This window comes from Carcharhinus amblyrhynchos, chromosome 10, assembly GCF_965287045.1.
Source record: "Carcharhinus amblyrhynchos chromosome 10, sCarAmb.v2.hapA, whole genome shotgun sequence".
In the NCBI taxonomy this organism is placed as follows: Eukaryota; Metazoa; Chordata; class Chondrichthyes; order Carcharhiniformes; family Carcharhinidae; genus Carcharhinus; species Carcharhinus amblyrhynchos.
In genome coordinates, this window is record NC_137333.1 from 30,631,417 (window position 1) to 30,653,859 (window position 22,443).

General features: G+C 42.8%; 1 protein-coding gene across 1 annotated transcript in view; it reads right to left on the bottom strand.

The window, feature by feature from the left end:
- Nucleotides 1-4,384: 4,384 nt before the first annotated feature.
- The window catches only part of LOC145349561 (nectin-3-like), a 213,554-nt gene continuing 195,495 nt past the window's right edge, over nucleotides 4,385-22,443 (bottom strand). The window contains exon 6 of the mRNA XM_080198158.1: nucleotides 4,385-6,399. Coding sequence (XP_080054284.1) covers nucleotides 5,801-6,399 — 599 coding nt within the window. The 3' untranslated portion in view covers nucleotides 4,385-5,800. The remainder of the gene's footprint in view (nucleotides 6,400-22,443) is intronic.

Sequence of the window (22,443 nt, forward strand, 5' to 3'; positions counted from 1 at the left end):
CCTCTAGTCCTGCTGTCCTTTCTGAGCGGGAAGAATCTCTCTACCTCTACCCTATCCATCCCCTTCATTATCTTGTATGTCTAAGATTCCCCCCTCATCCTTCTAAACTCCAACAAGTACAGACCCAGTCTATTCAGCCTCTCTTCATAGTTCCCCCTTATGCTCTTATGTTCTAAAGCTTTTATAACAAATCTGTAAAATCTGGACCAGTTAAGCGAAACTACCACGGTTTTCTTTCACTGGTGGATCTGCAAATTCATACATTCGGCATAAGTGCCATGAACAGAAATCAGGTTTCCACATGAAAAAGAATACAGAATTATTCAAGTTCAAACTTATTAACAATGTTCATCCATAACTGGCAGAATGTGGAATCAAAATCTTTGAAAAACTTCCAGATCTTACAAATTAAATGCAGCATTTTTCATTACACCACAGAATTTCCAAATTATTGCACTGTAAGCTCATTTTAATGGGCAATGAAATAAATAGTGGAAAACACAATTTTTAAATTTCCAAACACCCATCTAAATCCTGGAATCTGAACTTACTATTTCCCATAGGTCGATATTTTACATTTAACTCACTACTTCAGTTTGTTCAAGGAAACATAACTGGATTAATCTGTCTCAAATTAAGTTCTTGATTTACCAGAGATATCTTAAAATATAACCTTTCTCTATAAATTTAGAATATCAATAAGCAAACAAGCACAGGAACAGATTACGAACATAGTATTGATTGTCTCAATGTGCATTAAGTTTTATACTGATCTATAAGTCACCATCATATATAATGATTTGTGATCTAAATCAATAACAATTATAATATGAAAGGTTCGTTATGTCTTATCAATACACAGATGGTTATGAATGTTTTAGGAACAAAAATCATATTTTGCATCAAAATGCAAAATACTGTACATTGAAGCATAATGGGACAGCACCAAAACTATTAAACATTGTATTTCAAAACACTTTTTCAAGCTGTGCAATCTTCATAGGCATTTTGAATGCAACATCACCTAATGAGCACAAAATAGTCAAAAGGCTACTGCAAGACAATTGGTGAAAGAAAGTTGCAAGAATTTGAATCTTTTTGCCAGCTATTAAATTGACAGAAACATCCGAATAGTCTTTCTTTCCTAGGAAAATGCCATACCTTTTCTTTTACTGGAGCTCCATATTTAATAATGGATCCAAGATAAACACAGAACACATATTTAAATACTGAAATTGTTTCTTCACACCTGAAGAACAGGGCCAGATTTTAAAAATACATTGAAATGGATTGTGTAATAAACAGAATTGCCCAAATATACATCAGTCTTCCTACATGGATTCATGAATCCTAGATTTCACAGCTACTTATTGACATGCGGAGAGCCCTGCAAACACCACTTATCATATGCAATACCCCTTCAGTTAAGTAAAAATTGTAACAGAATTTTTTTCAGGAATGTTTGATTTAATGAAATCCTCTACTATCAATATTTTCAAATTATTCTTTTTCAGTTTTTAAATATTCATCTTGTATTTAGAATATAGCAAAGAAATAAAATTGTGCTGCATGCCCTGGATACCAATTCACAAGTGAACACGAGTGCATAATTTAAGTCAATCAACACTGAATTCGCCAATTTGTGTGACCTTTCTCCTCCATTTTAAACCCTTTTTTAATGTCCCACACATCGATTGGCCCGATGCAAACCTCGTACCCCAAATATGGGCCATCTGTCTCTTGTTCTGAAGGTTGCTACATCATGTTGCAATCTGTCCCAGCTACATTTAACATCAAACACATTTCTTCATCTCTTTAATTCTGAGGAAGAGCCAAAAAGTCTTGAATCATTAACTCTGTTTTCTCTGCCTACAGATGTTGCTAGAGCTGCTGACTTTTTCCAACACTGTTGCATAACTTAAGAGCGAAAAAGTCTTAGATTTATTATACGCCATTGCTGATCACGAGTTATGGTTATTTCATTTGTGTTCCATGTTTTAGCATGCAAAATGTGTGTTATGATTATTACAATCTCAAGGACAATTAGGGATAGATAGCAAATACTCATATCCCAGGAACAAATTTAAATTTAAAAAAAAGGCTGAGGATATTAGCACATCTGTCACATCATAAGTAACTCATATACCCTGGATCTCATTTTAAAAATCTTCCAGATTGGAGTGAAGTTATAGCTGCTCACAACCGTAGTTCCCAAAACATAAGTCTGTCACTGAATTTGACACAGCTTTTAGGTTGAGGTTTGATTCCTTGTACCAATATATACCATGCTTGAGACTAGTCCTTGGTTTCAATGCTCAACTATTGTGACCATCATGTCAACAATAAAATCATTTAATTTATCATTTAAAGATTCAATTAATAACAGAACTGGTCTATTATTTGTTTTAACTGGCCCTATTTAATCCTTCCATTATATAGTGGCCATTCTTGACCACAGGACAGTATTTGCTGTCAGTTTACCAGAATGTCAACATCATAGAAGAACTGAGAAGTTACTGCCTGGGAATATCAGATTTTATCTAAACAAAGAATAGGAACTGTGAACACATTTGGCCATAATGTCCTTAGGATGGCAATCAGCATTAAACTGCTACTCCATGCCCACTTACCTACACCAAATCTTTTCTGTGCCTGATGCACCTGGCCTTGACTCAGGCCAGGTGAAATCCAGTCAGCGAAGTAGTCCAGCAGGATCTGATTCCAGAAGAGCAAAACCATTTTTTTTTAAAAACACCACTAGCATTCACAATGCAAGTAAAAGATCCAATTGAAATTAAAAGGCCAGGAAAACGTAAGTGTCTAAGTGGATAGGATTTGGTGAGTGGAGGAGATTGGACATTATAGGAAGGATGTGGAGGCTTTGGAGAGGGTGCAGAGGAGGTTTACCAGGATGTTGCCTGGTATGGAGGGGAGGTCCTATGAGGAGAGACTGAGGGATTTGAGGTTGTTTTCGTTAGAAAGAAGGCAGCTAAGAGGGGACCTTATTGAAACATATAAGATGATTAGAAGTTTAGATAGGGTGGACAGTGATAGCCTTTTTCCTCCGATGGAGAAAGCTAGCACGAGGGGGCATAGCTTTAAATTAAGGGGTGGTAGTTATAGGACGGATGTCAGGGGTAGGTTCTTTACCCAGAGGGTGGTGAGGGATTGGAATGCCCTGCCTGCTGCGGTTGTAAATGCGCCTAGTTTGGGGGCATTTAAGAGATCCGTGGATAGGTTTATGGATGGAAAGGGATTGGTTTAGGTTAGAGGGTCATTGCTTTTTAACTGGTTGGCGCAACATTGTGGGCCGAAGGGCCTGTTCTGCGCTGTAATGTTCTATGTTCTATATTGGAGAGTGGCGAGCTCGGTCAGGTCATGGTGTTGGGGGATCAGGTTGGAATGAGAACCAGGCCTTTGGAGGGGCCCCAGGAAGGGTTGGGGGAGGTGCAGAGGGGAGGGTTATGGAGAATACTGTGGGGGTTTGTTAGTCAGTGGGGTGGAGAACACTCCTGGGGAGGTTGGGGGTTCCCATTGTCTTGGGATGTGTTTCAGGACACAAGCATCTTCTCAAGACAATTCCGAATTTAGTAATACTAAATTACTGATATCTGTAGTGGCATCATTGAAACTGCCTTCATACTTCAAGAAAGCAATGTTACTGTATAACAAAACAGTCAAACAGCTGGTTACTTTGAGCACTTGATATCCAAAGAACTGAGTTAAGTATATGAGCTATTCATCATACCAGCTCACTTGGTTCAAGCGTTTTCAGTAGGGAAGCAAGAAACCTGGGATGCCAACTACTTCTTGAAATTGGCCATCACAAGTCACCGTTTAAACAGAGTGAACTGCACTGTACTCAGTCAACCTGCTCACCAGTAATTTACACAGATCACCACTGATGTCTCAGTCTGGTTAATAAAGAAAAGCGAACAGAAATCAAAGAATAGGCGACGTTACACACCAACAACTTGTGCAAAATAACAAAGCCTGATCTTTTGCAGATCACTCTCCTTCCACTAATTCTCAGTTAGAATCTCTTCCAGATTCAAGACTTCCATTTTAATTGAAGGTTTCAACAATAATGAAGTCAGAACCATGCAATTAAGATTTGCAAATTCCAACAGATTACAGCATGAACAACAGTTCTGCATTCTATATTTTTGTCTTTTTCGAGGGCAATTACCAGCTAAAAATTTATTTTGCAGCAAATTACAATTGATGCCAACAGAAATTGGCTTCATTAATTAAGTTCCCAGTACGAGACATGACACTCTTCATAGTTCTTGTGTAGTTAAAGTGACTTGACATTTTCCTTCATCTTATTTTTCCTTTGAAAAGAAAGATGTGTCTTTTTTAAAAAAAGACAAATAAATAGCACTTTACGTACTGAGGTTTACTGTTTTGTGGCATGAGAAAATTCCAGCATTAAATAAAAAGTAGATTTGAGCATATCTTACAGCATTTTGCAGTGTTGGAATTGATAACTAAATCAAGTTAAAGGCAATTTAGGTTTTTTTCCAGCAAAATGTATATTTCACAAACAGCATATCAAATCAACATTGCACTAACTTTATAAAACAGATAAAGTACAAAAAGTACTGTACAGTAAATCTCTTTTGTATTTATATACATCAACACAAAGCTCAGAGCATTAATTAATTCTGCCCTATTGGCGAGTTTTCACCAGCTTTCTATGTGTACCATATCCACAATCTATTTCACAAGCTGTGCGGTTTTGCTTGCACACATGCAGGTGAGAAAACAATCTGTGTTTATGAACAAGTGATAACGAGCACTTTTGAGCTGAAGTGCTTTCCAATGAAATGGGAAGAGTTTAGGCTGTATGTAGAAGCTCTTAAAACCAAAATGCTTGGCTTTAATTTTAAGAGATAAATATCTCACAGTGATAGAGAAAGAAATATTAATCATCATCTACAGCCTCAACTTAAGTTTCAGAATACTGCACTGTAGATCCTGGCCTCAATTAATCATTTCATTACTCAAACATAACTAAGATTTCAAAAAAGCTAATTATTTTAAAATCTAAATTACAGCCCAATACATCTGAAGGATGCAGTTGGTTTTCAATCTAATTTAGGATTCAGGCACGAATGCACATAATTTTGCACTGGCCAATCAACTGTTTCTCTACACCCTGTGTTCTAGATGAGGCAGGTTTAGGAGTGCTCTTCAGTGTGCAGACAAGAAAACAAATCTTTATATTTTTCCTGACAAAATGTGATGAAAAACAAAAAGAGGAAGGAAGATTGTAAACACTTAAACAAGTGAACAATTTGACAAAAAAACTGTAATGTTTTAAAAATACCAAAGCAGTTTCCTATTCAGCCACCTCCATATGCGTGAAATCTGTAAGCTCCATAATTACATGTAAAACGAAGTAAGCACTGGTCAGGTTGGCAGGGAACTCCATGGAAGGAGTGGATGAAAATGTCAGTAGTCTATAGCAGTAACTGTTTTTTTTAACCACCAAAACCCACTCAGAAATTGCCTCAGTTGTAAACAGTTACAGAATCTTTACGCAGTTAAGTATGGCGGCCTTAAAAATTTGGATAATATCGACACCGTCAGTACAATTTTATAGTTCGGATTTCATTTTATGCTGGCTGCAAAACTAGTACAAAACCACAGTTTCATTTTCATCATGGAAAGCACAATTTGTTCTCTCTTTGGAAAACAAGGACACACATATGGAAATGTGGGGGAAAAACAAAGAGATGGAAATCTAGTTGAATTGAAATCCCTTCCATGCCTCATGAACATTTATCAATAACTACTAGACATACCACTCCCGCCGAGAAATGATTGAACCATCTAAGTGTGAAACGAGGTCATCTTCATTTTCATCATAATAGTCATCATGTAGATACCGACTTGCATTGGGAATTTTTCGATCTTCATAGTAGTCGACAGGTATCTCAACACCTTCGGTGTACCTGTTATTTATGTTGTCCTCACTTTGCCATTTACTTTTCTGCACCTCTATGGGATAATCCTGGAATATGTTATTTGGTTCGAGTTTCTGTTCACTTTTCTCATAATCAGTGTATGGCTCAATTCGATTTGATTGTAAAACATCCATTTGAGAGTCTTTCTGTATGTCTGCAGTTCCAGCGAACTGCTTTGTGTAGTAGTCCCCACGGAAGGTACGCCGGTGTCTCAAGCAAAACATTATAATGATGATTACCACAAGCATGAGAAAGAGAGTGCCACCAACCACACCTCCAATGATGGTTCCTAAATTGTCACTCTTCACAGACTCCATGTTTTTTGAAGGAATTGGAAGCCTCTGGGTAAAAGCAGATAAACCTGTGATAGCCGCTGTTGAGTAAATTGGAGGTGCAGTTGTTGATAGTAGGGTAGTAGTGGGTGGATCTAATAGGAAGTGGGGTAGGGATGGATAGAAACAGAAAAGCAATGAATACATTCATATAAACAGCATCACAAGTTATTAGTTTATCATTCTCAAGCAACTAACTGCTTTTTTTTAAGCAGAACATGGAAAAACAACAACAGAACACTGATTATATCAGGCAAGTATGTTTGAAAATGCAACAGTGAGTTGCAGGCATTTCTTTCTTGGCGATAATTTACCTGCAGAACTTGCTATATGCCAAACGTAGGTGTAGCATTCATTTCTTAACAGGATTTTTATGTTTCAATGTTCTTATTTCATTAGGGTGGTATGGTGGCACAGTAGTTAGCACTGCTGCTGATGTTTCACAGTGCCAAGGACCTGAGTTCAATTCCAGTTTTTGGACTGTGAGGAGTATTCAAGTTCTCCCCATGTCTGCGTGGGTTTCCTCTGGGTGCTCCAGTTTTCTCCCAAAGTCCAAAGATACATAGGTTAGGTGGATTGGCTATGTTAAATTGTTCCTTAATATCCCAAGACGATTATGTTAGGGAGATTAGTGAGATAAATACTTGGGGTTGTGGGGTAGGGTAGGAGTGGGCCTGCGTAAGATGCTTTGTTGGAGAGTTGGTGCAGACTCGATGGGTCTGGGTAAGATGCTCTTTCACAGAGTCGGTGCAGACTCAACGGCCTCCTCTTGCACTGTAGGGACGTTATGATTCATTTGTGCTGCAAAGGCCAACTGAGATCTGAACAGTTCAGGTTTCCGAACTACAGACTATGTTAATAGTCTAGGTGTGGGTTCCTGGAATTGGGTTGGCGGAAGAAACAAAAAAATTAAACTAAGTTTAACTCATGCATCATCAATGTTTAGAAAAGCATGAAATTGGGAGGCATGGTGTCACCGTGGTTTACACTGCTGCCTCAATGTCAGGGATCCGAGTTCAATTCCGGCCTCTGGTCACTTTCTGTGTGGAGTTTGCACCTTCTCCTCGTAACTGTGTGGGTTTCCTATGGGTGCTCCAGTTTCCTCTCACAATCCAAAGATGTGGATTGGCCATGCTAAGTTGACCCTAGTGTCAAGGAGATTAGGGGGGTAAATGGGTGGGATTATGGGAATAGGGCCTGGGTGAGATTGTGGTCGATACAGACTGAACGGGCCAAATCCTTCCGCATTGTAGTGGTTCTATGATTCTAAGATTATGCTATCAAATGCCAGCTCTCTCAAACTAAGATCTAGGTAAATGTCATATCCTAAATCATTCACTATCTGGATTACTGAATGATTGCAAATATTTCTGCACAATCCAAAACAAATCAAATATCAGAATAAGATCTAAAAATGATCAGTTAACAAAAATAGAAATGCTATAAAATATGAAAGTGTAATGAGGCATATTTTTATATTTTACTTTGTACATAATTTAAATAGGATTGTACAACATATAAATTTTACATAATTTAGTACTTTAGCAGTTTGTAAATTTCTAAGGATATAAAGTTTCCTCTTCAGGTTTTAAAACAATATGTATACTATGTACCCAAAATAGGCAGAATCTTAGCACCCAAGAACTTAGTTAATGCTTGGAGGAGACATCAGTAATCTTCCTTTCATCCAACTATGTTTCAATTTTGGCTAGGTAGCACCAACAGTATAGGCACATGCAATTCAAACTAATGTTCATGTGGAGGGTAAATGACAACATGGATTGGTTAATCCAAATAACTTCTTTGTGTTTTAATTTTATGTAATTCTATATTTTGTGGACAAAATCAGAAAAGTAGGCATGGAAAAATTTTGTATCCCCATTGGCTACAGGTGAAGTTTCAGAGGACTGGAGAATAGTCAATGTAATTCCATTGTTTAAGAATGGCAGCAGGGATTTATCTTGCATCAATGGCGGGGGGGGGGGGAAATTATTGGAAAAGATTCTTAGGGACAGGATTTACTCACATTTGGAAACAAATAGACTTATTAGTGATAGCATGGTTTTCTGAAAGGGAGGTCATATGTCACTAACTTGATCCAGTTTTTCAAGGAAGTGACAAAGATGATAGATGAGGGAAAGGCAGTGGATGCTGTATACATGGACTTCAGTAAAGCCTTTGACAAGGTACCTGGTGGACAGGTACGAAAGGTGAAGTCACACGGTATCAGAGAAGAACTGGCAATACGGATACAGAAGGGCATAGAAGACAGAGGGTAGCAGTAGGGGGGTGCTTTTCTGAATCGAAAACTATTGCCATTCCACAGGGATCAGCTCTGGGACCTTTGTTGTTCATAGCTTTTATAAACGATTTGCAGGAAAATGTGTAGCTTTCTGATTAGTAAGTTCACCGTTGACACAAAAATTGGTGAAGTTGAAGATCGTGAAGAGGATGATCACAGGATACAGCAAGATACTGTATTCCGTAGTGGTTGGAGATTTGGATGGAGAAATGGAAATGGAGTTAATCTGGACAAATGAAAAGTAATGCATCTTGGAAGGTCCAATGTATGTAGGAAATATATAGTAAATGGTAGAACCCTTAGGAATATTTGACAGGCAGAGAGATCTGGGCATACATGTCCACCAATCACAGAGTGGCAACACAGGTGAATAGGGTAATCAAGAAGGCACACTGCATGCTTGCCTTCATTGGTTAGGGAATTGAGAATAAAAATTAGCAGGTCATGCTGCAGTTGTACCGAACCTTAGTTAGGCCTCATTTGGAATATTGTGCACAATTCTGGTCACCACACTATCAGAAGGATGTGGATACTTTAGAGAGGGTGCAGAAGAGATTTACCAGTACGTTGCCAGGTCTGGGGGGGTATTAGCTCTGAGGAGAGGTTGGATAAACTTGGTTTGTTCTCACTGGAACGACGGACGTTGAGAGGCAACCTGATAGCGGTTTACAAGATTATGAATGGCGTGGACAGAGTAGATAGCCAGATGCTCTTTCCTAGGGTAGAAAAGTCAAGTATTGGGATTTAAAGGTACATGGGGAAAAGTTTAGAGGCGCACAAGGCAAGTTTTTTTTTAAATATAGAGGGTGATGAAAGTCTGGAATGTACTACCCAGGGAGGTAGTGGGAGCAGGCAGTGGCATTTAAAGGACATCTAGACGAATACATGAATAGGATGGAAATGGAAGGATATGGACTCCTTAAGTGTATACAATTTTAGTTTAGGGCAGGCATCATTTTCGGTGCAAGCTTGGAAGACCAAAGGACCTGTTCCTGTGTTGTGCTGTTCTTTGGAAGAATACACTTGACCTAGTATTACAACATTGCATATAGCTGCTTGTCTTAGCTAGTAGCATGCTCATCTCCAATTCAGAAAGTTATGGGTCCAAGCCCCATTCCAAAGAGCGGAGCTTAAAAGAATCTAAGCTGACATCCTTAGTGTTGTACTGAGGTAATCTTTCAAATGAGATGTTAAAAGGAAGCCCCATCTGCTCATCAGCAGGAAATATCATGTGGCACAATTTTGAAGCAGGAAAAAAATTGCCAACGTGCTGGCAAATATTTATAGAATCATAGATTTTTACAATAGGGAAGGATGCCATTTGGCGCATCATGTCTACACTGGCTCCACAAAGAGCTCCTCAGCTAGCACCACTCTCCAGCCCTATCTCCGTAGCCCTCTAAATTTATCACTTTCAAATGTGTCCAGTCCTCCTTTGAAATCTCCTATGGAATCTACCTCCACCACTCTCATAGGCAGCATATTCCAAATCACAACAACTCTGAGTAAAGAAGTTACTCCTCATCTCACTTCTAGATCTCTTGTTGCCCATGTTGAAACTGTGACCCATAGTCACTGACATACCAACTAGTATAAACAGAATATCCTGCTTTACCTTAACAAAATTGTTCATAATTTTGAGCATCTTGGTAAGGTCAGCTCTTAATCTTCTCTGCTCCAAAAAGAACAAGTCCAATTTCTGTAAATTTTCCTTGTATCTAAAATTCTTCATGCCTGGTATCATTCTAGTAAATCTCTTCTGCACTCATTTTCAGGCTTTAACAACCTTCCTTCAATGAAGCATTTAGAGACGCAAGGACTGAGTAGTCAGCATGGCTTTGAGTGGAAAATCATGTCTCACAAATTTGATTGAGTTTTTTGAAGGGGTAACCAAGAAGGTAGACGAGAACAGTGCAGTTGGTGTTATCTACATGGGCTTTAACGAGACCTTTGACAAGGTATTGTATGGCAGGTTGTTGCATAAAGTTAAATCTCACGGGATCCAGCGTGAAGTACCTAAATGGATACAAAATTGGCTTGGCTTGAAAACAGAAGCCTGAGGGCGGTTGTGGAGGGTTGTTTTTTAAACTGGAGACCTGTGACCAGCAGTGTGCCTCAGGAATTAATGCTGGTACATTGTTATTTGTCATTTGTATTAAAGATTTGGAAGAGAATATAGCAGGCATGGTTAATAAGTTTGCAGATGACACCAAGATTGGTGGCATAGTGGACAGTAGAAGATTATCTCGGATTGCAATCCAACTTGATCAATTGGCCCAGTGGGCTGATGAATGGCAGATGGAGTTTAATTTACATAAATGCAAGGTGATGCATTTTGGTAGATTAAACCAGGGCAGGACTTACTCAGTTAATGGTAGGGCATTGGGGAGAGTTACAGAGCAAAGAAATCTAGGTGTACAGGCTCATAGCTCCTTGAAAGTGGAGTCACAGGTGAACAGAGTGGTGAAGGCAGCATTCGGCATGCTTGGTTTCATTGGTCAGCACATTGAATACAGGAGTTGGGACGTCTTGTTGACAAGACATAGGTCAGGCCACACTTGGAATACTGTGTACAGTTCTGGTCATCCTATTATAGAAAGGATATCATTAAACTAGAAAGAGTGCAGAAAAGATTTACTAGGATGCTACCGAGATTTGATGGTTTGAATTATAAGGAAGGGCTGGATAGACTGGGACATTTTTCTCTGAAGCGTAGAAAGCTGAGGGATGATCTTATAGAGGTCTATAAAATGATGAGAGGCATAGATAAGGAGATAGTCAATATCTTTTTCCAAAGGGGGTGGGGGGGATCTAAAACTAAGGGGCATAGAGGGGAGAGATACAAAAGTGCCCAGAGGGACAATTTTCTTCACACAGAGGACGGTGAGTGTCTGGAACAAGCTGCCAGAGGTAGTAGTAGAGATGGGTACAATTTTGTCTTTTAAAAAACATTTAGACAGTTACATGTGTAAAATGGGTATAGAGGGATATGGGCCAAATGCGAGCAATTGGGACTAGCTTAGAGGTTCAAAAAAAAAGGGTGACATGGACAAGTTGGGCCGAAGTGCCTGTTTCCATGCTGTAAAACTCTATCACTCCATGACTGCGCTACCTTCGTCTACACACCTGGTCACCTCATTTAAGCTAAGTAATCCCACAAACAACAGATCAAATTCCTGCAGCTCTGCTGAATTCAGGTATGAATGATGATGGGCAATTATACAACTGGCCAGAAGAAGGGCCCAGTGTAAAAATCAAGGCTGAAGCATTTGCAATATTTTTAGCCTGAAGTGCCAATAATCCATCTTAGCCTCCTACTGCAGTCCCCACAATTACGAATGCCAGTCTTCCACCAATTTGACTCACTTTCTCCGATTTCACGAAACAACTGAAGGCATTGGATTCAGCAAAAGTTATCAGTCTTACAATTTCCTGGCAGCAGTAATGAAGGCTTGTGCTCCAGAACCAGCCACTCCACTAGCCAAGCTATTCCAGTACGGCTGCAATAGCAGTATCTATCGGACATTGTGAAAAATCACCCAGCTATAGAATGCATGAAAGTATCCGTGTCAAGTTATGGGTTTTTCTGTGCTTGGAAAATATTGAGCCTCAAACACACTTGAAGCTCACATATCATTAACCTGAATGAATTACCTGGGTTGAGGAGTCAGTTCACCCTGTTAACCTGATTGCAACATACGAGTAAACACACTATAATATTGACCATTCAAGGGGGAAAAAACCTTTCCAAATATTCAGAATATAGAACACTACAGCACAAACAGGCCCTTTGGCCCACAAGTTGCGCTGATCACATCAACACCTACCAATCCATAGACCTATCTATAACCCCCAATCCCATTAAATCCCATATACTCATCCAGAAGTCTTTTAAAAGACCCCAGCGAGTTCGCCTCCACCACCACTGACGGCAGCCGATTCCATTCACTCACCACCCTCTGAGTGAAAAACTTACCCCTAACATCACTTCTGTACTTGCCTCCCCGCACCTTCAATCTGTGTCCTCTCGTAGCGACCATTTCAACCCGGGGAAATAGCCTCTGAGAATCCACCCTATCTATTCCTCTCAACATTTTATAAACTTCTATCAGGTTGCCTCTCAACCTTCGTCTCTCTAGGGAGAAGAGTCCCAGCTCACTCAACCTAACTTCATAAGGCATGCCTCCCAGTCCAGGCAACATCCTTGTAAATCTCCTCTGTACCCTTTCAATAGCTTCTACGTCCTTCCTATAGTGAGGCGACCAGAACTGCGCACAGTACTCCAAGTGAGGCCTGACAAAGGTCTTATAAAGTTGCAGCATTACCTCCCGATTCCTAAACTCAATCCCTCGATTAATGAAGGCCAGTACACCATACGCCTTCTTGACCACATCCTCCACCTGCGAGGCCGATTTAAGAGTCCTGTGGACCCGGACCCCAAGATCCTTCTGCTCTTCAACACTACTAAGACTCCTGCCCTTGATAGTGTACTCGTTCATCCCATTGGTCCTGCCAAAATGGACGACTACACATTTATCCGCGTTGAAGTCCATCTGCCACTTCTCCGCCCAGTCCTGCATCCTATTTATGTCCTGCTGCAACTTCTGACATCCTTCCAGACCATCCACAACACCACCGACCTTCGTGTCATCGGCGAACTTACTAACCCATTCCTCCACTTCCTCATCTAGGTCATTTATAAAAATGACAAACAGCAAGGGTCCTAGAACAGATCCCTGGGGCACTCCACTGGTGACTGACCTCCATGCAGAAAAAGACCCATCCACAACCACTCTCTGCCTTCTGCAGGCAAGCCAGTTCTGGATCCACAAGGCCAAAGCCCCATGCCCTCTCACCTTCTCAAGAAATCTTGCATGGGGTCCTTATCAAACGCCTTGCTGAAGTCCATGTATACCACGTCCACTGCACTTCCTTCGTCAATGTGTTCAGTCACATTTTCGAAGAACTCAACTAGGCTCGTAAGGTAGGACTTGCCCTTGACAAAACCATGCTGACTTTTCCTGATCATGTCAAACCTCTCCAAATGCTCGTAAATCTTGTCCCTCAGAAATATTCTCAAACACAAATTATTTGTGTGCAATTCAAATTTCATTTAAAAAAATCAATAATGTGACAGAATCAAAAGAAAGTTAACGAGCTGTCAATTGGAAACAGCAGAAAAGGTTCATAGAAGCTTGCAGCAAAGGAGGCCACCATTTAATGCATTTCATCTTTGCAAAATCTTTGCTAGAGTAACTAAAACTAAGACCATTGCATCAGTCTCTTTCCAATATACTTTCTCCTACTTGGCTTCAGATTTTTATCCAATTTCCATTTTAAAGCAATGAACTGTCACATCCACCGTTTGTGTCAAAACATGCCACAATAACCCTCTGCATAAAAACATTTCTCTTAACCGTCTTCATATACAGACAATTTTAAATTGATGGCATGTCGTTGATTCCAAACCAGATGAATAAACTTTCTCTATTCATCCAATCAAAGCAAGTCGTAATTCTAAAAAAACGCCATCTCCTTCCCGGTTCTACAAAAAGCAGTTTCACACGTCAAGTCTCTCCCATAGCTAGCTTCCCATCATTGGCATCATCCTGATAAATCTACACTGTTTCTCTCTGGCTTCCACATCCTTTCTTATAATAGCGGATACTTCAAGTGCAGGGTTTCAGATGTTTCAGGAGGGACAGGGAGGGAGGCAAAAGAGGTAGGAGAGTGGCACTGTTGATCGGGGATAGTGTCACGGCTGTAGAGAAGGCAGACGCCGTGGAGGGATTGTCTATGGAGTCTCTGTGGGTGGAGGTTCAGAACAGGAAGGGGTTCAATAACTTTACTGGGTGTTTTCTATAGGCCGCCCAACAGTAACAGGGATGTTGAGGAGCAGATAGGGAAACAGATCCTGGAGAGATGTAATAATAAGAGTTGTCGTGATGGGAGACTTAATTTCCCAAATATTGATTGGAATCTCCCTAGGGTAAGGGGTTTGGATGGGGAGGAGTTTGTTAGGTGTGTTCAGGAGGGTTTCCTGACACAGCATGTGGATAAGCCTACAAGAGGAGAGGCTGTACTTGATCTGGTATTGGGTAATGAACCTGGACAGCTGTTAGGTCTCTCAGTGGGTGAGCATTTTGGGGATAGTGATCATAAGTCTATTTCATTTACACTAGCATTGGAGAGAGATAGCATCAGGCAAGCTAGGAAAGTGTTCATCTGGAGTAAGGGGAATTATGAAGCCATCAAGCAGGAAATTAGAGACATAAATTGGAGGGAGGTTTTCTTGGGGAAATGTACCGAAGTAACGTGGCAGATTTTCAAGGAACCTCCTGGGTAGAGGGGGTGAAAGTGAGGGGGGCATAGAAGGGGACGGCATTGCACGGCATTGTGGTGGTGGGGCGGAGCGAGGTTTGAAATGTATATACTTTAACGCGAGGAGTATTCGCAATAAAGTGGATGAACTTGCAGCGTGGACCAGTACCTGGGACTTTGATGTTGTGGCCATTTCAGAGACGTGGATAGAGCAGGGTCAGGAATGGATGTTGCAGGTGCCGGGGTACAAGTGCTTTAGTCGGAGTAGAGAAGGAGGTAGAAGGGGGGGTGGAGTAGCATTATTGGTCAAGGACTATATCACAGTGTCAGAGAGGAAGTTTAATGAGGACTTGTCTGTTGAGGTAGTATGGGCAGAAATTAGAAATAGGAGAGGAGAGGTCACCCTGTTGGGAGTCTTTTATAGACCTCCTAAAAAGTTCTAGAGAGGTTGAGGAAAGGATTGCAGAGACGATCCTGGTTAGGAGTGAAAGTAATAGGGTAATTGTTATGGGGGACTTTAACTTTACTAACATTGATTGGAATTGCTATAGCTCTAGCTCGTTAGAGGGGTCAGTTTTTGTTCAAAGTGTGCAGGAAGGTTTTTTGACTCAATATGTAGATAGGCCAACTAGAGGTGAGGCTATATTGGACTTGGTGCTGGGAAATGAGCCAGACCAGGTGCTAGACTTGGAAGTTGGTGTGCATTTTGGTGATAGTGACCATAATTCGGTTACGTTCACCTTAGTGATGGAAAGGGATAGGCATGAACCTCGGGTCAGTAGTTTTAGCTGGGGGAAGGGTAATTATGAGGCCATTAGGAGAGAATTAGGAAGCATTGGTTGGACTAGGAGATTACAGGGACTAGGAACGTCTGAAATGTGGAGTTTTTTCAAGGAGCAGCTACTGCGGGTCTGTGATAGGTATGTCCCTGTCAGGCAAGGAGGAATTGGTAGGGCTAGGGAACCGTGGTGCACAAAAAAAGTTGATTTGTTGGTTAGGAAGAAGAAGGAGGCTTATGTTCAGATGAGGCTTGAGGGCTCGGGTAGTGCACTAGAAAGCTTTAGACTGGCTAGGAGGGAGTTGAAGAGGGAGTTAAGAAGGGCTAGAAGAGGGCATGAGATGACTTTGGCTGATAGGATTAAGGAGAATCCTAAGGCGTTCTATAGGTATGTCAAGAACAGAAGGTTGGTTAGGGCAAGATTAGGGCCAGTTACAGACAGTAGGGGGAAGTTGTGTGTGGAATCGGAAGAGATTGGAGAGGCGTTGAACCATTATTTCTCTTCGGTGTTCACGCAGGACGATATGAATGTAGCTGAGGAGGTCACTGGGGTGAAGGGGTGTAAAATAGAAAGTATTGCAGTTGATACAGAGGATGTGTTGGATATTCTAGAAGGGTTGAAAATAGATAAGTCCCCTGGTCCAGACGGGATTTACCCTAGGATTCTATGGGAGGCAAGAGAGGTGATTGCAGAGCCACTGGCTCTGATCTTCAGGTCGTCGTTGGTCTCTGGTATAGTACCGGAAGATTGGAGGACAGCGAATGTTGTCCCATTGTTTAAGAAGGGGAACAGAGACTTCCCTGGGAATTATAGACCAGTGAGTCTTACTTCTGTAGTGGGCAAGGTTTTAGAAAGAATTATTAGGGATAGGATTTATAGTTACTTGGAGAGTAATGAATTGATTAGAGATAGTCAGCATGGTTTTGTAGCGGGAAGGTCATGCCTTACTAACCTTATTGAGTTCTTTGAGAAGGTGACCAAAGAGGTGGATAGGGGTAAGGCAGTAGACGTGGTGTATATGGATTTTAGTAAGGCGTTTGATAAGGTTCACCATGGTATGCTTCTGCAGAAAATGCAGATGTATGGGATTGGTGGTAATTTAGGTACTTGGATCAGGAATTGGTTAGCAGATAGGAGACAGAGGGTGGTGGTTGATGGTAATTATTCATCATGGAGTTCGGTTACGAGTGGTGTGCCTCAGGGATCTGTTTTGGGGCCACTGCTGTTTGTAATCTTTATTAATGATCTGGATGAGGGTATAGTTGGGTGGATTAGTAAGTTTGCTGATGACACCAAAGTCGGAGGTGTGGTAGATTGTGAGGAAGGGTGTCGAAGTTTGCAGGGTGACTTGGACAGGTTGCAGAGCTGGGCCGCGAGGTGGCGGATGGAGTTTAATGCGGAGAAGTGTGAGGTAATCCATTTCGGTAGGAATAACAGATGTGTTGAGTATAGGGCTAACGGGAGGACTTTGAATAGAGTGGAGGAGCAGAGGGATCTAGGTGTATGTGTACATAGATCCCTGAAAGTTGGGAATCAAGTAGATAAGGTTGTTAAGAAGGCGTACGGTGTCTTGGCGTTTATTGGTAGGGGGATTGAATTTAGGAGTCGCAGTGTCATGTTGCAACTGTACACAACTCTGGTGCGGCCGCACTTGGAGTACTGTGTGCAGTTCTGGTCCCCACATTACAAGAAGGATGTGGAGGCTTTGGAGAGGGTGCAGAGGAGGTTTACCAGGATGTTGCCTGGTATGCAGGGGAGGTCCTATGAGGAGAGACTGAGGGATTTGGGGTTGTTTTCACTGGAAAGAAGGCGGCTAAGAGGGAATCTTATAGAAACATATAAGATGATTAGAGGTTTAGATAGGGTGGATGGTGATAGCCTGTTTCCTCGGATGGAGAAAGCTAGCACGAGGGGGCATGGCTTTAAATTAAGGGGGGGTAGTTATAGGACGGATGTCAGGGGCTGGTTCTTTACCCAGAGGGTGGTGAGGGACTGGAATGCCCTGCCTGCTGCAGTTGTAAATGCGCCTAGTTTGGGGGCGTTTAAGAGATTGGTGGATAGGTTTATGGACGAAAAGGGATTGGTTTAGATTAGTGGGTCAATGTTTATTTTTAAAAATAAGACTGGTCGGCGCAACATTGTGGGCCGAAGGGCCTGTTCCGCGCTGTAATGTTCTATGTTCTATGTTTGTCTTGAGTTCTGCGTGACAATGTTTTGATGAGACAGGGAAGTTTTGGTAGGTTACAGGAACCGTGGTGCATGAAAGCTATAATGAATCTAGTCAAAAAGAAAAGCATACAGGGAGCTAGGTAATGTTAGGGATCTAGAGGAGTATATGACTGGTAGGAAGAAACTTAAGAGATAAGGAGAGCCAGAAGGGGTCATGAGAAGGCCTTGGCGGGTAAGATTAAGGATAACCCGCAGGTGTGTTCGACAAGTATGTGAAGAGCAAAAGGATGAGATGTGAAGGAATAGGACCTATAAAATGGGACGGTGGGAAAGGATCTTGGTCGTTGTAGTGCAGGCTTGCGGTGGACTGAAAAGTTTGAGTATGTGGAAATTAAGATGTGTTGGAGCTTTTGAATAGCATCAAGATAGATAAGTCGGCGGGACAGGATGGGATTTACCCCAGGTTACTGTGGGAGGCAAGGGAAGAGATTGCAGAGCCTCTGGTGATGGTCTTTGCATCGTCGATGGAGACAGGAGAGATTCCAGAGGATTGCGGATGTGGTTCCTATATTCAAGAATGGGAATAGAGATAGCCCAGGGAATTATCGACCAGTGAGTCTAACCTCAGTGGTTGGTAAGCTGATGGAGAAGATCCTGACAGACAGGGATTTATGAACATTTAGAAAAGTATAGCACGATCAGAAGTAGTCAGCACGGCTTTGTCAAAGGCAGGTCGTGCCTTACGAGCCTGGTTGAGTTTCTTGAAGATGTGACTAAACACATTGATGAAGGAAGAGTGGTGTATATGGTTTATATGGATTTCAGCAAGGCGTTCGGTAAGGTGCCCCATGCAACGCTTTTTGAGAAAGTGAGGGGGCATGGGATCCAAGGGGATGTTGCTTTGCAGATCCAGAACTGACTTGCTCACAGAAGGCAGAGAGTGGTTGTCGATGGGTCTTTTTCTGCATGAAGGTTGGTCCCACTGGAATGCCCCAGGGATCTGTTCTGGGACCCTTGCTGTTTGTGATTTTTATAAATGACCTGGATTAGGAAGTGGAGGGATGGGTTGGTAAGTTTGCCGGTGACAGGAAGGTTGGAGGAGTTGTGGATAGTTTGGAGGGATGTCAGAAGTTGCAGCATGACATAGATAGAATGCAAGACTGGGCGGAGAAGTGGCGGATGGACTTCAACCCGGATAAGTGTGTGGTGGTTCATTTTGGCAGGTCAAATGAGATGAAGGAATATAATATTAAAGCTAAGACTCTTAGCACTGTGGAAGATCAGAAGGATCTTGGGTCCAGGTTCATAGGACTCTCAAATCGGCTTCACAGGTAGAGGATGTGGTTAAGAAGGCATATGGTGTACTGGCCTTCACCAATTGAGGAACTGAATGTAGGAGTCGGGAGATAATGCTGCAGCTGTATAAGACCCTGCTCAGATCCAACTTGGAGTACTGTGCTCAGTTCTGGTCGCCTCATTACAGGAAGGATGTGGAAGCCATTGAAAGGATGCAGAGGAGATTTACAAGGATGTTGCCTGAATTGGGTGGCATGCCTTATGAGGATAGGTTGAGAGAGCTCTGTCTTTTCTCCTTGGAGAGACGAAGGATGACAGGTGACCTGATACAGGTGTATAAGATGTTGAGAGATATTGATCGGGTGGATTCTCAGAGGCTTTTTCCCAGGGCTGAAATAGCTGCCACAACAGGATACAGGTTTAAGGTGCTGGGGAGTAGGTACGGAAGAGATGTCAGGGGTAAGGTTTTCACTCAGAGTGGTGGGTGCATGGAATCGGCTGCCGGCGGTGGTGGTGGAGGCAGATTCGATAGGGTCTTTATAAGTTGTGGGACATCAGCTTTAATTATCAAGTGGCCACACGGTGAAGCCTTCCATTGTTTGCTGGAGCAGACGAGTGAAGGAGCAGAGAGAGAGCTAAGATCTTACCTGTTAAAAACCTGTTTAAAATAAGTTTAAAGCACTTTGTTCTTTGTAGAACTGTTTAAAGCATTTATTTATTGTATTTACTGCTTTAAGAATTCTGAGGGAGTGGTTAGCAGGCAGTTAAGAACATAAGAACATAAGAACATAAGAAATAGGAGCAGGAGTAGGCCATCTAGCCCTTCGAGCCTGCCCCGCCATTCAATAAGATCATGGCTGATCTGTTGTGGCTCAGTTCCACTTTCCCGCCCTCTCCCCATAACCCTTAATCCCCTCTCTTATCAAGAACCCATCAACCCGCTTCTTAAAAATATTTAGCGAGGCAGCCTCCACCACTTCAACGGGCAGAGAATTCCAGAGATTCACCACCCTTTGAGTGAAGAAGTTCCTCCTCAACTCCGTTCTAAACCGCCTCCCCTTTATCTTGAGGCTGTGCCCCCTAGTCCTACTGTCTTTTTTGAGCGGGAAGAGTCTCTCCACCTCTATCCTATCCATCCCATTCATCATCTTATACGTCTCAATGAGATCTCCCCTCATTCTTCTAAACTCTAACGAGTACAAGCCTAGTTTATTCAGCCTCTCCTCATAGCTCAATCCCCTCAACTCCGGTATCAGCCTAGTAAACCTCCTCTGCACTCCCTCCAGGGCCAAAACATCCCTGCGCAGGTGCGGCGCCCAAAACTGCACACAGTACTCCAGCTGCGGCCTCACCAATGCCCTATACAGCTGCAGCAAGACCTCCCTACTTTTATATTCAATCCCCCTCGCTATGAAGGCCAGCATCCCATTCGCCTTCCTGACCACCTGCTGCACCTGCAAGCTGGGTTTTTGCGACTCATGCACAAGGACCCCGAGGTCCCTCTGCACCGTCGCCTGCTGCAGTTTTTCGCCACGTAAGTAATAGTCCTTCCTACCATTCTTCCTACCAAAGTGGACCACCTCACACTTGCCAACATTAAATTCCATTTGCCATTTCCTGGCCCATTCGCCCAGCCTATCTAGATCCTTCTGCAGACTCTCCACACCCTCCGCACAATTTGCCTTTCCCCCAATCTTGGTGTCATCAGCAAATTTCGACACCCTGCACTCGGTTCCCTCCTCCAGATCATCTATATAAATGGTAAATAGCTGAGGCCCCAGCACCGACCCCTGGGGCACCCCACTAGTCACCAACCGCCAATCCGAATAGCACCCATTGACCCCCACTCTCTGCCTCCTATTTGACAACCAATCCTCTATCCACGCTAACACCCTACCCCCAACTCCATGTCCCCTGACCTTCTGCAATAACCTCTTGTGAGGTACCTTGTCAAACGCCTTCTGAAAATCCAGAAAGACCACATCCACCGGCTCTCCTCTATCCACTGCCCTAGACACATCCTCATAGAACTCCAGTAAATTTGTCAGACACGACTTCCCTTTAATGAAACCGTGTTGCGTCCGCCCTATCAAGCAATTCCCTTCAAGATGTCTTGTGTGACATCAGTTGTGGGACATCAGCTTTAAATCTGCGCCAGGTTTAAAAGGAGGCCTGGTGTAGACAGCGGGCAGCGCCTGAGCGGGCAGCGGAGTGAGCGGGAAGCAGAGTGAGCTATTAGGGCTTAGTATCAAAAAAGGCTGGAGTGAAAAAAGGCCAGGTGAGTTTGTTTGAAAAACAAGGGAAAAAAAACAAAAAAATTTTTTTTCAAAACCACTACAGTGAATAATGGAGGGGCATGTGATGTGTGGTTTCTGTATGATGTGGGAACTGGTGGACTCCAGGGTCCATCCCAGTGACCATGTCTGTAGTAAGTGCAGGTTGCTGGAGGAGCTCCAGCTCAAGGTGGATGAGCTGGCCTCTGAGCTACAGTCACTGAGGCTCATCAAGGGGAGAGAGGGTGCCATTGTCAATGGGGTGCAAGTGACATCCACCCCCCCTAGACTGGCTAACTCTAAGGGTCAGGGACAAGAGGGGGCTGCTGGGAGGAGGAAGGGGGGTGAGGAGCGGAGGCCTCAGCCTCTTAATCTGCATAACAGGTTTGAGGTTCTTGCTTCCAGGCTGGACGAGGACGAGGCAGGTGAGGTTGGTGAGCAAACTGCACACGGTACAGTGATGCAGCAGGACATAGGCAAAGAGAGGGGGAAAAGGAACGTAGTAGTGATTGGGGATAGTGGGGTGAAGGGTATTGACACTGTCCTTTGTCACAATGACAAAGTGCACAGAAGGGTGTGTTGTCTGCCTGGTGCTCGGGTACGGGATGTCGCAGCTGGGCTGCAGAGGAACCTGGAGTGGGAGGGTGAGAATCCGGTCGTTGTGGTACATGTGGGTGCCGGCGACGTAAGCAAAATGCAGACTGAGGATCTGGGGAGGGAGTATGAAAAGCTGGGAATGGAATTAAAAAGTAGAACCGACAAGGTGGTTATCTCTGGGCTACTGCCTGAACCGAGTGCAGACGGGAGTAGGGCTGACAGGATTAAGGAAGTGAATGGGTGGCTCAGGGACTGGTGTGGGAGGAATGGGTTTGAATTTATGGGGCATTGGCACCAGTATTGGGGTAGGTGAGACCTGTTCGGGCTGGATGGGGTTGGTCTGAACCGTGTTGGGACCAGAGTGCTGGCGAATCGAGTAAAGAGGACTGTAGACAGGGCTTT